The sequence below is a fragment of the Pristiophorus japonicus genome, chromosome 8, assembly GCF_044704955.1.
Source record: "Pristiophorus japonicus isolate sPriJap1 chromosome 8, sPriJap1.hap1, whole genome shotgun sequence".
Classification (NCBI taxonomy): Eukaryota; Metazoa; Chordata; class Chondrichthyes; family Pristiophoridae; genus Pristiophorus; species Pristiophorus japonicus.
In genome coordinates this window covers 122,686,713-122,701,957 of record NC_091984.1, presented here as the reverse complement: position 1 = coordinate 122,701,957, position 15,245 = coordinate 122,686,713, and the positions used below count along the sequence as shown (strand labels likewise).

The 15,245-nt window shown below is 44.7% G+C and overlaps 1 protein-coding gene across 1 annotated transcript in view; it reads right to left on the bottom strand.

The window, feature by feature from the left end:
* Nucleotides 1–10,362, bottom strand: part of prdx6 (peroxiredoxin 6) — a 49,325-nt gene extending 38,963 nt beyond the window's left edge. Inside the window, exon 1 of the mRNA XM_070886212.1 lies at nt 10,181–10,362. Within this exon, the coding sequence (XP_070742313.1) occupies nt 10,181–10,269 (89 nt within the window). The 5' untranslated portion in view covers nt 10,270–10,362. The remainder of the gene's footprint in view (nt 1–10,180) is intronic.
* Nucleotides 10,363–15,245: the final 4,883 nt, after the last annotated feature.

The following is a 15,245-nucleotide window of genomic DNA, read 5'->3' as shown; positions in this document are numbered from 1 at the left end:
CGAAGCAAAATAATTGTTTACGGTCTCAGCCATTTCCACATTTCCCATGATTAAATCCCCCTTCTCATCTTCTAAGGGACCAACATTTACTTTAGTCACTTTTCCATTTTATATATCAGTAAAAGCTTTTAGTGATGTTGGTTCAGCTGTAAATATTGGCTGGGTCATGGGGGAGAACACCCTCGCTTTTCTTTGAAATAGTGCCATGAGATTTTTTACATCCACCTGAGAGGGCAGACGTGGCCTCAGTTTTAACGTCTCATCCAAAAATAGCTCCTCCCACAGTGCAGCACCTTCTTACTATCAGCCTGGAGTACAATGCAGAGAATATTTATAAACAAGCCAATTACTCACTGAATATTCAGTGTTTTATTCTCATGACATTTATAGTAGGGAGTTTTGAACCATAACGGAGGTCCAAGTCAGCATTCTCTGCCTGCATTGTTGCATGGAGCATCAGTCAGACCCCACCTGCACTGCGTTCAGTTTTGGGCACTGCATCTCAGGAAGGGTATACTGGCATTGGAGGGAGTACAGCGCAGATTTGCCAGAATGATACCAGGGCTTAGAGGGTTAAATTATGAGGGCAGGTTGCATAATCTTGGCTTGTTTCCCTTGAGCGAAGAAGAGTGAGAGGTGATCATATCGAGGTGTTTAAAATATTAAATGAATTCGATAGGATAGATATAGAGAAACAATTTCCTCTGATGAGGCAATCCAGAACGAGGGGACATAACCGTAACATTGGAGCCAGGCCATTCAGGAGGGAAATCTGAAAGCACCTTTTCCACACAAAGCATAGTAGAAATCTGAAATTTTCATGCTAAAAAGGTTGTAGATCCCGGGACAATTGGTGCTTGCAAGATGGAGATATGTGGATTTTTTAGGTAAGGGTATCAAGAGATACAGAATTATGGTGGGTAATTAGAGTTGAGATGCAAATCAGCCATAATCTAATTGAATTGCGGAACAGGCTTGAGGGGCTGAATGCCCTACACCTGTTCCTATGTTCCCAAGTTATTTTGATTATTTAGAGTGGACCAATAGATATACCGGGCAGTGCAGACTTTGCATAGATTATGCTCACTAAATCCACTGTATCTCTAGCGCTGCACGGCCATACACTATCACGTGTTCAGGCACCATCACTCAGCTCAAGATAATCGTCTACAACAATCTAAACAAAGGTATTTCTAGTGTGGCAATGATGACAACGACAACAAATATAGAATCTTTAACACAGTACGATGTCTTGAGGCTACTCCCAAGGCGAGGCCTGAGCAAGCGAGTGGGAGGAGGAAGTGGGGGAGGAGGGGGTATTTAGGAAAGTTGGCCAAAGATGCTGGTGAGGTACAAAGTTTTAAAGGGGCATTTGAAGATGGTGAGGAAGAGTAGCACGACAAAATGGGTTTACGGTTTGAGAGTTAGTTTGCAGGTGCAGCAGGTAATCAGGAAGGCAAATGGAATGTTGGCCTTCATTGCGAGAGGGATGGAGTACAAAAGCAAGGAGGTCCTGCTGCAACTGTACAGGGTATTGGTGAGGCCGCACCTGCAGTATTGCATGCAATTTTGGTCACCTTACTTAAGGAAGGATATACTGGCTTTGGAAGGGGTACAGAGACAATTCACTAGGCTGATTCCGGAGATGAGGGGGTTACCTTATGATGATAGATTGAGTAGACTGGGTCTTTACTCGTTGGAATTCAGAAGGATGAGGGGTGATCTTATAGAAACATTTAAAATAATGAAAGGGATAGACAAGATAGAGACTGAGAGGTTGTTTCCACAGGTCGGGAAGACTAGAACTAGGAGGCACAGCCTCAAAATACGGGGGAGCCAATTTAAAACCGAGTTGAGAAGGAATTTCTTCTCCCAGAGGGTTGTGAATCTGTGGAATTCTCTGCCCAGTGAAGCAGTTGAGGCTAGCTCATTGAATGTATTCAAGTCACAGATAGATAGATTTTTAACCAATAGGGGAATTAAGGGTTATGGGGAGCGGGCGGGTAAGTGGAGCTGAGTCCACGGCCAGATCAGCCATGATCTTTTTGAGTGGCGGAGCAGGCTCGAGGGGCTAGATGGCCTACTCCTGTTCCTAATTATTATGTTCTTATGAAGTCTGACAGCTAAGTCACAGATGATAAAGTTGAGGGAGAGGGGAAAAAAATAGTTTTTAAACTAGATTTGACCCACAATAAGACTACCAATTGTTACTGCTTAAACATTCCAACTGTTGAAACATTAGCCCAAGTGTTGCTTCTTCAAAACTAAAAAAAAATGATTAAAGACAATTCCATCTATTTCTATCAGCATTTATGCAGAAGATGATTTAATTATACTATTTCCAAGCTTTGTCACCTGTCCAAAAACACACAACTTTCCCTTTTAGAGCTTGCATAGAATTTACAGCACAGAAACAGGCCATTCGGCCCAACTAGTCTGTGCCGGTGTTTATGTTCTACACGAGCCTCCTCCCATCTTATTTCATTGCTATCTTTTTCCCTCCTTAAGATGTTTACTATTTACTGGGGGATTGGTCCTACAGGTGCTAGGCACCATCCAGCATCTCACTCCAATAGTCATTCGGGGCAAATTTTGGCAGCGAGTGTTGGGAAGGGTAATCAACAACAAAGGCCATCAAAAGCACATCTGACGGTGTCGTCACTCGACATCCATATACATCCACTTCCAGAGCAAGTTGGTTGGGGAGGGAGCAGAATGGTGGATAGTAAATCAGGAATGAAACATTGGCCAGTTTTCTAATCCCCTGCTGTGCCTCTCCCTTCCTACTTTCTGGATAAACTTGCTGAGCTTTTGGGCATCAATCTTGTCAACCCTTTTTCTGTATGTGAGAATCTAAAGTTCAGTGCAGAATTATGCTTCAAAGCACAGCAAAACAGTAAGTTGAAAGGAAGAAAATATATAATTCTTGGTAAAATGCAGTTGAAAAATGGCTAGTTCTCAGACAGTAAGGACGTGCGTGGCTTGCTAGGCCATTTCAGAGGGCAGTTAAGAGTCAACCACATTGCTGTAGGTCTGGAGTCACATATAGGCCAAACTGGGTAAGGGCAGAAGATTTCCTTCCCTAAAGGACATGAGTGAACCAGGTGGGTTCTTACAACTAGTTTCATGGTTACATACTAGCTTTTTATTCATGATTTATTTAACTAAATTTAAATTCCCCAACTGCCGTGCTTGGATTTGAACTCTTGTCTCCAGATCATTAATCCAGCCTCTGAATTACTAGTACAGTAATATTACCACTATGCTACCATTACCTCACTATCATTATTTAACCTGGAACATAGGAATTGCTGGACAAAAAAGACCCACGGTCCATCTAGTTCACCAACTACCATCCCAGTAGTCACATGATACAATGATAATGGAGTTATTGACCTATCACAGCAACCAACCTTTATCAATTAGTCTGCAGCAGACTCAGACACGAAATGAGAAACCCCACTCGTGGAGAGCTTTGTAAACCAAAGGTTCAATATCACCCGTTCCTCCCAAGCACGTTACATTTACCATATGTCATATTTCAAATTACTCATTCAGTGTATCCCAAAATGTTATTTTCTGAAAGAAATCTCTCTAATTTACATTTCAATTAATCAATACTGTTCTGCTTTCACCATCTCCCTAGGGAGCCTGTTGATTTACAGACAGGAAGGCAAATCGACAGACTGGAAAGCAGCCAGACAGGCAGGGTAGACAGCAGACAGACAAGTAAGCAGCTAGACAGATGAACATTCTGGTTCCAGACCTTCTGCTATTGATCTAACCACTAATAAGAGATGTGGCGGAGGTGCAGCAAATGAGGGTACGGGGCCCAGAAGAGCCGAGGGCCCGTGCTGCCCACACCACGATATGTGTGCGCACTAGTTCCGTACAGCAGAGCAGGCCTGGTTAACCTTTGCCACTGGATAAAGGCCTAGCTCGGTCAAGCCCGTGTGGTGGCTGATGTGTAACGGTCACCAAATGTTCAAAAATCCATGCACAGGCATCTCCCACCCCTTCGATTGGAGTTCAGGACTGGAATATCGGGTCCTTCATTGAAACATCTGTGAACCCACGTGGATGCAAGTCATCCTCGTTCGAGGGACCGCCTATGATGATGATGAGGAAGCCTGTTCCATAGATTAACCACTCGCTAAAGGAAATAATATTTCCGCATATTAGTTTTGAATTTACCTTCCTTCAAGTGCAGACCTTGTTCTCTGCTTCTACTGTTCTGAACAAGCTGAAAAAGCGTGTCATGGTTTATTATCTAGTCATGTGATATGCAACAAATTTTGCTACCATTATTGCAAATATTCATTATTTGCACAGCTAGCTCGAAAGATAAAACTTAAAGCAGATACATACAAAGATCTCAAGTACTGCAACATAATATTTGAAGGGCAAATAGCATGTTCAGATTGGATGTTGAAAAACTTTCTGGTGATAGCAGGAAGAGCATGACGCATCATTTTAATCATTTAAACTTCTTTTATCATATAATGGCCCTGAAGTTTCAGTTGAGGGCTTCTTTTGGACGAACGCCTCCGACCGGAGAATTTTTACGAATTTACCTGGTGGTCCCAGAGGAGCCTGCGATTGCAGTGGGGAGGCCTTCTCTTCCCGCACTGCGAAGTGCGATCCCATCCTCGAGGTTCAGACTCAGAAGATGCAACCTATGCCACAGCTTTCTCATTAATAGCAATGAGAACTCCATATCTACGAGTTCTCATTGCTATCAATGGGAAAAAAAACACACTAAACACCATAATAAAAAAATAAAAAACCTCACAATTAAAATGAATTGAAATTAAAATTAATAAATGCCTAAGAAAAAAAACCTAATTTTTAAAAAAGTTTTTTAAATTATGGTTTAAAATAAACTTACCATAGTGGGCAGGGTTTTTAAACAATAAAATGTGTTTTTAAAATATTATTTTATTATGTTTTTGTGTGTTTTAAAACTCTATCAGGCGCAAAAGTTTTCAGGACTTCCGCGGGGCAAGAAGCGGGTAAATACCACAATCTTGCCCTTGCAAATGTCCTGGCTCCTGCGACGCGGCGGGTCTGTTAAGCTGGAGCTTGACAAATCAGATAAGTCGGTTTTCAGCGCATGCGCATTGTGCGTTGAAAACCAGCTTAGATTGAGTCGGCCCAACCTACTCGATCTATCCTTTTCAGTCAACCCATTCATCTCTGGAATCAACCTTGTGAAACTTCTCTGAACAGCCTCCAATGCAAGTATATCCTTCCTTAAATACGGAGACTAAAACTCCACGCAGTACTCAAGGTGTGGCCTCGCCAATACACTGTACAGTTGTAGCAGGACTTCTCTGCTTTTATACTCTATCCCCCTTGCAATAAAAGCCAACATTCCATTTGCCTTCCTGATTACTTGCTGTACCTGCATACTAACTTTTTGTGTTTCATGCACAAAGACCTCTGTACTGCAGCACTTTGCAATTTTTCTCCATTTAAATTATAATTTGCTTTTCTATTATTTCTGCCAAAGTGGATAACCTCACATTTTCCAACATTATACTCCATCTACCAAATTTTTGCCCACTCACTGAGACTGTCTATGTCCCTTTGCAGATTTTTGGCTCCTCCTCACACTTTGCTTTCCCATCCAACCTTGGTACATTAGTTGAAGAAAGACTGTAAACACCATCACATCGTTTAAGCAAGAATTTGATAGCACTTTTCACAACCTCAGAGCATCCTAAACAATTCACAGCCTTGGAAGCTGTTGCAATGTAGGGAAACACAGCCGTCAATTTGCACGTAACAAGATCCCACAGACAACAATCAGATCATCTGTTTTAGTGATGTTGGTTGAAGGGATAAATATTGGCCAAGACACTGGGAAAATTCCCCGGCTCTCCTTCAAACAGTGCTGTCGGATCTTTTACATCGACCTGAGGGGGCAGACGGGGCCTCGGTGTAATATCTCATCCAAAAGACGGCACCTCCAACACCGCAGCATTGAAGTGTCAGCCTAGATTTTGTGCTGAAGTCTTGGAGTGGAACTTGAACCCAGAACCTTCTGGCTCAGAAGTGAGTGTGTTACCAACTGAGTCACATCCCTTTTGTTTCTTAATCTCTCCTGCCTTCCACCCCATCACTGACCTTCCCTTTTGTTTTTTTCTCCCCTCCCACTTTCCTTGCCCCTGCACTTCCTTAAGATCCTGTTCCATCTCTAACTTATCCAGTTCTGACGAAGGGTCACAGACCTCAAACGTTAACTCTGTTTCTCTCCACAGATGCTGCCTGACCTGCTGAGATTTCCAGCATTTTTTGTTTTTATTTCAGATTCCAGCATCCTTGGTATTCTGCTTATGTGTAAGCTGCTTTTACATTGGCCTTGTTTAAATTTAGATTTTGGGAGACTGGCACCTCTCCCCATTTACACTGCAAAATACAGCTTTAACAGACCAAGATGTTCTGGGATCTACTCTGCCACCAGGACAGGAGAGCTGGATTTGGTCGTGTAAACGCTGGAAGCTGGTATCTTCCAGAAATGTCAATTTAAATAAGGCTAATACAGAAGCAAGATACTGTGATGGCTTAACTCATCACATTGTGCACTTTCAGGTGCTAATGTTAACCCAGCATTCCAATGTTTTCAGGAGGGGTTGCGGAAGAGGAGAAGGAGGTACGTTTGTTTTCAAAGGGTTGCTAAACGGTTTCAAGAAATTGTTTGAAGTTTTCATGAACAACCTTAAGTACTGCAGCCAACCTGGGAGGTGCTCCCGTTTTCAATTAACAAGTAACAGATTGTTGTTTGTGGGAGTTTGCTTGTGCGCAAATTGGCTGCCGTGTTTCCTGCATTACAAGAGAGTCATAAAGAGGCTGAACTCCAGGACACATTCGATGTATTTACTGAGGGGTACGAAAGCATAGGCCTTACGCCAAACATCCGTAAGACAAAGGTGCTCCACCAGCCTGTCCTCGCCGCACAGCACTGCCCCCAGTCATCAAGATCCATGGCGCGGCCCTCGACAACATGGACCATTTCCCATACCTTGGGAGCCTTTGATCAACAAGAGCAGATATTGATGGAAGAGATTCAACACTGCCTCCAGTGCCCCAGTGCAGCCTTCGGCCGCCTGAGGAAGAGTGTTTGAAGACAAGGCCCTGAAAACTGCCACCAAGCTCATGGTCTACCGGGCTATAGTAATAATCGCCCTCCTGTATAACTCAGAGGCATGGACCATGTACAGTAGACACCTCAAGTTGCTGGAGAAATACCACCAACAATGCCTCCGCAAGGTGCTACAAATCCCCTGGGAGGACATACGCACCAACATTAGCATCCTCGATCAAGCCAACATCCCCAGCATTGAAGCACTGACCACACTTGATCAGCTCCGTTGGGCGGGCCACATCGTTCGCATGCCAGACACAAGACTGCCAAAGCAAGGGTGCTACTCGGCACTCCTTCACGGCAAATGAGTCGGCCCAACCTACTCGATCTATCCTTTTCAGTCAACCCATTCATCTCTGGAATCAACCTTGTGAAACTTCTCTGAACAGCCTCCAATACAAGTATATCCTTCCTTAAATACGGAGACTAAAACTCCACGCAGTACTCCAGGTGTGGCCTCGCCAATACCCTGTACAGTTGTAGCAGGACTTCTCTGCTTTTATACTCTATCCCCCTTGCAATAAAAGCCAACATTCCATTTGCCTTCCTGATTACTTGCTGTACCTGCATACTAACTTTTTGTGTTTCATGCACAAAGACCTCTGTACTGCAGCACTTTGCAATTTTTCTCCATTTAAATTATAATTTGCTTTTCTATTATTTCTGCCAAAGTGGTAGATTATAACGAATGCATCTGCTATAACTTCCACCATCTCTTTTAATACCCTGGGATGCATTTCATCAGGATCAGGGGACTTGTCTACCTTGAGTCCCATTAGCCTGTCCAGCACTACCCCCCTAGTGATAGTGATTATCTCAAGGTCCTCCCTTCCCACATTCCCGTGACCAGCAATTTTTGGCATGGTTTGTGTGTTTTCCACTGTGAAGACCGAAGCAAAATAATTGTTTAAGCTCTCAGCCATTTCTACATTTCCCATTATTAAATCCCCCTTCTCATCTTCTAAGGGACCAACATTTACTTTAGTCACTCTTTTCTGTTTGAAATAATCGGTAAAAGCTTTTACTATGTGTTTTTATGTTTTGTGCAAGTTTACTTTCGTAATCTATCTTTCCTTTCTTTATTGCTTTCTTAGTCATTCTTTGCTGTCGTTTAAAATTTTCCCAATCTTCTAGTTTCCCCACTAACCTTGGCCACCTTATACACATTGGTTTTTAATTTGATACTCTCCTTTATATCCTGGTTTATCCACGGCTGGTTATCCCTTCTCTTACTGCCCTTCTTTTTCACTGGAATATATTTTTGTTGAGCACTATGAAACAGCTCCTTAAATGTCCTCCACTGTTCCTCAATTGTGCCACTGTTTAGTCTGTGTTTCCAGTCTACTTTAGCCAACTCTGCCCTCATCCCACTGTAGTCTCCTTTGTTTAAGCATAGTACACTCGTTTGAGACACTACTTCCTCATCCTCAATCTGTATTACAAATTCAACAATACTGTGATCACTCATTCCGAGAAGTCTCGGTTGCAGCCGCAGAAACGTCTATCTATTCCCCTTACAACTGAATCCCCTATCACTATCGCTCTCCCACTCTTTTTCCTGCCCTCCTGTGCAGCAGAGCCAGCCACGGTGCCATGAACTTGGCTGCTGCTGCCCTCCCCTGATGAGTCATCCCCTCAACAGTACTCAAAGCAGTGTATCTGTTTTGCAGGGGGATGACCGCAGGGGACCCCTGCACTACTTTCCTTGCACTGTTCTTCCTGCTGGTCTTCCATTCCCTATCTGGCTGTGGACCCTTCACCTGCAGTAAGACCAACTCGCTACACCTGCTACTCACGTCATTCTCAGCATTGTGGATGCTCCAGAGTGAATCCACCCTCAGCTCCAATTCTGCAACGCGGACCGTCAGGAGCTGGAGGCGGATACACTTCCCGCACACGTAGTCGTCAGGGACACCGGAACGTTACAGGGACACTCTCAAAGCCTCCCTGAAAAAGTGGGACATCCCCACTGACACCTGGGAATCCCTGGCCAAAGACCGCCCTAAGTGGAGGAAGTGCATCCGGGAGGGCGCTGAGCACCTCAAGTCTCAACGCTGAGAGCATGCAGAAATCAAATGCAGGCAGCGGAAAGAGCGCGCGGCAAACTTACTCAACCCACCCTTTCCCTCAACAACTATCTGTCCCACCTGTGACAGAGACTGTGGCTCTCGTATTGGACTGTTCAGCCACCTAAGGACTCATTTTTAGAGTGGAAGCAAGTCTTCCGAGGGACTGCCTATGATGATAACAGTCCAAAAGTACTTCACTGGCTGTAAAGCGCTCTGGGAACTCCCGAGGTCGTGAAAGACGCTATACAAATGCAAATCTTTCATTTTTTTTCCTAATTTAATCAGGGTACAGAGGTTGGAAGGGAAATGGCCAAGTCATCTTGACCTTTGTTCTCTCAGGGAGTGGAGTGACGGCGCACAATCTGACACAGAGCTAAAAGATCTCTGGAGACTCGGGATCCACGCCGGAGTACTGGGTTACGTGTAAAACAGATTCCCAGCTCGAATCCTGTCGTTTTCTTTTCAACCCACATTTCGAAAACTTTACCTCTCCATAACCACGCACACCAATACAAACAAGGTCATTGCAACGGCACAGTGTGCCAACTTTCCCAGCACAGCGCACCAAGTCTCCGTTCCAACAGTCTGACACTGTATTTTCTAAACTATTACATTTTCATTTACGTTGGTCATTGAATAATGTCACATAATCACACACACACACACACACACACACACACGAGCATGGTTTGTCCAGGTTGTCTTTCTGTGCTTGTTTATTAAAATCCAGGACCGTGCTAGCAACATTTCTAAGCCTCCTGAAAGGAGATTAGATAGACGCTCCTCCACAAAAAAAAATTGCAGTTTAAAACAGAGAAAGGATCCTGCCGAGGGAGTTTGCTACATTATTTATCGAAAGCATGCATGTTGCAACACTGCGGGTTCTGCGCAGGCGTAGCATGTCGCCGCGTTCTACACGCCTGAAACTCACAAGCTGACGGACGCATTCAGTTTCACAACTTACGAGTCTCCCAGCCAATCGTGGAATTTTATCGTTCCCTCCGTTGTGTCCGCTACAAAATTTGGGAAGGTGTCGCCGAGATTGATTCCCATCGCTGTTTAATATGGATTTGCTTTTGCAAAGAGTACAGATCAGTAGCGCAACGGGCAGACAGATACTGCACACAAAAGGGGGCGGAGAATGCGGAGTCTGCACCAATAGGTTAAGTGGGAACACGTGTTCCTGATCGCAGTTTGACGTTGCCTGCAAAACCCCCAGCAGTCGAGGCAAAATAGTAGGTTAGCGATGTAACAAATGTAAAATATGTCACGGTGTAAAATTTTTTAATATGTCAAGCTCGATTGCAGCTAGACATTTTTAAATATGTCACCAAGCTCGTTTGCAGCTAGATTGGCAAGAGGCATGCATTAAAATTATTCAGGGCTTTGCAGTATTATTAACGCCACGTTGATTGGCAGGAAAGCGTGGCCGGCTGTTTGAGAGACCTATCCAATCCCACACTCCGTTCTTTCCCCACAGCCCTGCAATTCCCCCCCCCCCCCCCTCCCCTTCAGGAATTATCCGAATTCCTTTTGAAAGTTATTACTGAATCTGCTTGCACCACCCCATCAGGCAGTGCATTCCAGCTCACATCTTGCTGAGTAAGATAGATTTCTCCTCATCTCCCTTCTGGTTCTTTTGCCAATTATGTTAAATCTGTGTCCTCTGTTTACCAACCCACCCTCCAGGGAAAACAGTTTCTCCTTATTTACTCAGCCAAAACCCCTCATAATTTTGAACCCCTCTATTAAATCTCCCCTTAACCTTCTCTGCACTAAGGTGGGACAACCCGTCTTAGTTTATGTTCGCAGAACCTCTGACGCTGACTGGACAAGTCAAATTCTGTTTCAGTTACATGGGACTTTCTGGTAATTCTGGAATGGTGGGGCGGGGGCATTGCGTTCTGCAATTCCGTCCAATTATGTTGACGAAAACTGCAATACTCCAGAGAATATAGGCCTATTCAACTCAATCTCTCCTCATAGGACCACCCTCTCATCCCAGGAATCAATCTACAGTTTCTACAGGTACATAAAAAGGAAAAGAGTGGCTAAAGTAAATGTTGGTCCACTCGAGGATGAGACTGGGGAATTAATAATGGAGAACGGAAATGGCAGAGACATTGAACAAATATTTTGTATCGGTCTTCACAGTCGAAGACACTAAAAACATCCCAATAGTGGATAATCAAGGAACTATAGAGAAGGAGGAACTTAATACAATCACTATCACTAATGAAGTATTATTTGGTAAAATAATGGGACTAAAAGCAGACAAGTCCCTGGACTGATGGCTTACATCCTAGGGTCTTAAAAGAAGTGGTTGCAGAGATAGTGGATGCATTGGTTGTAATCTACCAAAATTCCCTGGATTCTAGGGCGGTCCCAGCGGATTGGAAAACCGCAACTGTAACACCCCTATTTAAAAAAGGAGGCAGACAAAATGCAGGAAACTATAGACCAGTTCACCTAACATCTGTCGTTGGGAAAATGCTGGAGTCCATTATTAAGGAAGCAGTAGCGGGATATTTGGAACAGCATGATTCAATCAAGCAGAGTCAGCATGGTTTTATGAAAGGGAAATCATGTTTGACAAATTTGCTAGAGTTCTTTGAGGATGTAACGAGCTGGGTGGATAAGGGGGAACCAGTGGATGGGGTGTATTTGGATTTCCAGAAGGCATTTGATAAGCTGCCTGTACAAGATAAAAGTTCATGGGGTTGGGGGTAATATATGAACATAGATAGAGAATTGGCTAACTAACAGAAAACAGAGAGTTGTGATAAATGGTTCATTTTCCAGTTAGTAAACAGTAACTAATGGGGTGTTGCAGGGATCGGTGCTGGGTCCTCAACTATTTACAATCTATATTAATGACTTGGATGAAGGGACCGAGTGTGATGTAGCCAAGTTTGCTGATGATACAAAGATGGGTGGGAAAGCAAATTGTGAGGAGGACACAAAAATCTGCAAAGGGAGATAGACAGGCTACCTGACTGGGCAAAAATTTGGCAGATGGAGTATAATGTGGGAAAATGTGATGTTATCCACTTTGGCAGAAATAATAGAAAAGCAAATTATAATTTAAATGGAGAAAAATTGCAAAGTGCTGCAGTACAGAGGGATTTCGGAGTCTTTGTGCATGAAACACAAAAAGTTAGTATGCAGGTATAGCAAGTAATCAGGAAGGCAAATGGAATGTTCGCCTTTATTGCAAGGGGGATAGAGTATAAAACAGTATTTAACTGTACAGGGTATTGGTAAGGCCACAGCTGGAGTACTGTGTACAGTTTTGGTCTCCGTATTTAAAGAAGGATATACTTGCATTGGAGGCTGTTCAGAGAAGGTTCACTAGGTTGATTCCGGAGATGAGCAGATTGACTTTTGAAGATAAGTTGAGTAGGTTGGGCTGAAACTCACTGGAGTTCAGAAGTATTGTGTATGGAGAAAGAGTCGGACTGAACACTGTGAGCTCAAAGTAAAGTGTGACCTTAGTCTTTTATTGCAGGTCTCCCAAGGATTATGGGATCCCTTGGGACTCTGGGGAATGTGCCCTCTGGTGGATGTACAGAGCATATACAAGTCCACATGTATAACAACATCCCCCGCCAAAGTCAATATTGTAACTATTTACAATGTGAGTCAATCTGGGGCCCTTCTTGCCCTGGTTGATCGTCTCGGTGTGAAAGCTGGTGCTGTTGAATCATTTGTTGGGCCACAGCTGGGCAGCTGTGCAGCTGGCCTTGCTGGTGTGTTGGCTGGTGTGTTGGGCCCTGCAGGGCTGCTGTGGATGATGGGTTCTGCTTCGTGGTCAACGTGGTGTCGGTTGTCACTGGTGTGTGTGTTGGGGGATCAAAAAAGGTAGGGTCCAAGGTGGGTTGCTCAGGGTAGTCCATGAATCTGAGTTTGATTTGGTCCAAGTGTTTCCGGTGAATGAGTCCATTTGAAAGTTTGAACCGAAACACCCTGCTCCCCTCTTTGGCCACGACTTGGGACCTTGTCCATAATTTAATACAAATACAGGATCATTGACTTCAATCTCGCGTGACACATTTGCGCTATCATGGTATGCACTTTGTTGAAGCCGCCTGCTCTCTACCTGTTCATGTAGATCAGGGTGAACTAACGAGAGCCTTGTCTTCAGTGCTCTTTTCATGAGCAGTTCAGCAGGTGGGATCCCAGTGAGTGAGTGGGGTCTCGTGCGGTAGCTAAGCAGGACTCGGGATAGGCGAGTCTGCAGTGAGGCTTCAGTTACCCTCTTCAAGCCTTGCTTGATGGTTTGCACTGCTTTCTCTGCCTGACCATTGGACGCTGGTTTAAATGGGACAGATGTGACATGTTTGATCCCGTTACGGGTCATGAATTCTTTGAACTCAGCACTAGTAAAACATGGCCCATTGTCGCTCACCTGGACATCGGGTAAGCCATGTGTGAAAATATGGCCAGCAGGCTTTCAGTGGTGACAGCGGATGTGCTAGCCGACCATTATCTCACATTCAATCCTCTTGGAGTACACGCCTACAACCACAAGGAACATTTTATCAAGAACGGGCCTGCATAGTCGACGTGTACCCTAGACCACGGTTTGGATGGCCAAGACCATAAACTTAGTGGCGCGTCCCTGGGTACATTGCTTAACTGCAAGCATGTATTCCATCTGTGAACGCAGGACTCTAAGACCGCATCGATACCGGGCCACCACACGTGGCATCTGGCAATCACTTTCATCACTACGATGACTGTGGAGGTCATTAATGAAGGTGTCTCTCTCCTCCTTGGGGACCACTACTTGATTGCCCCACAGAAGGCAGTCTGCCTGTATAGACATTTCATCTTTGTACTGCTGGAATGGCTTTATCTCTGCCTGCATTTCCACTGGGACACTGGACCAGCTCCCTTGAAGCACACAGTTTTTGACTAGAGATAATAAGGAGTCCTGGCTTGTCCAGGTTTTGATCTGCCGGGTAGTGATGGGTGATTGCTCACTCTCAAATGCTTCCATAACCATGGTCAGATCTGCGGGCTGCGCCATTTCCCCCCCCCCCCCCCAGTGGTGGGCAATGGCAGCCTACTGAGAGCATTGGCGCAGGTTTCTGTGCCTGGCCTGTGGCAGATGGTGTAGTTCTATGTGGACAACGTGAGCACCCATCTCTGGATGCGGGCCGATGCATTGGTATTTATCCCTTTACTCTCAGAAAACAGGGATGTAAGTGGCTTATGGTCAGTTTCCAATTCGAATTTTAGCCCGAACAGGTATTGATGCATTTTCTTTATCCCACAGACACACGCTAATGCTTCTTTTTCAATCATGCTATAGGCTCTCTCGGCCTTAGACAAACTCCTGGATGCATAAGCAACCGGTTGCAGTTTCCTGAAATCATTAGCTTGTTGCAATACACACCCGATGCCATATGGCGATGCATCACATGCTAGTACCAAACGCTTACATGGGTTCTCAGCACCCTTCTAGAACCACTACATGTCTTACTTTTCGTAGTAAGACATGTAGTGGTTCTAGAAGGGTGCTGAGATCCTGTAAGAAGTTATCAAAGTAATTCAAGAAACAACCGCAGCTCTGTCACGTTCTGTGGCCTCGGTGCATTGATTGCCTCCCTCTTCACGTTGGTGGGCCTGATGCCGTCCACCACAATCCTCCTTCCCAGGAACTCCACTTCAGACGCCAGGAAAATGCACTTTGACCGTTTTAACCTGAGCCCCACGCGGTTGAGTCGACTAAGAACCTCCTCCAGGTTCTGCAGGTGCTCGACTGTGTTCCGACCTGTGACCAAGGTGTCATCCTGGAAGACCACGGTGTGCGGGACCGACTTCAGTAAGCTTTCCATGTTTCTCTGGAATATTGCCGCCGCCGATCGGATTCCAAACGGGCATCTGTTATAAACAAAAAAACCTTTGTGCGTGTTGATGCAGGTGAGGGCCTTTGATGATTCCTCCAGTTCCTGCTTCATGTAGGCTGAAGTCAGATCCAGTTTCGTGAATGTCTTTCCTCAAGCCAGCGTTGCAAAGAGGTC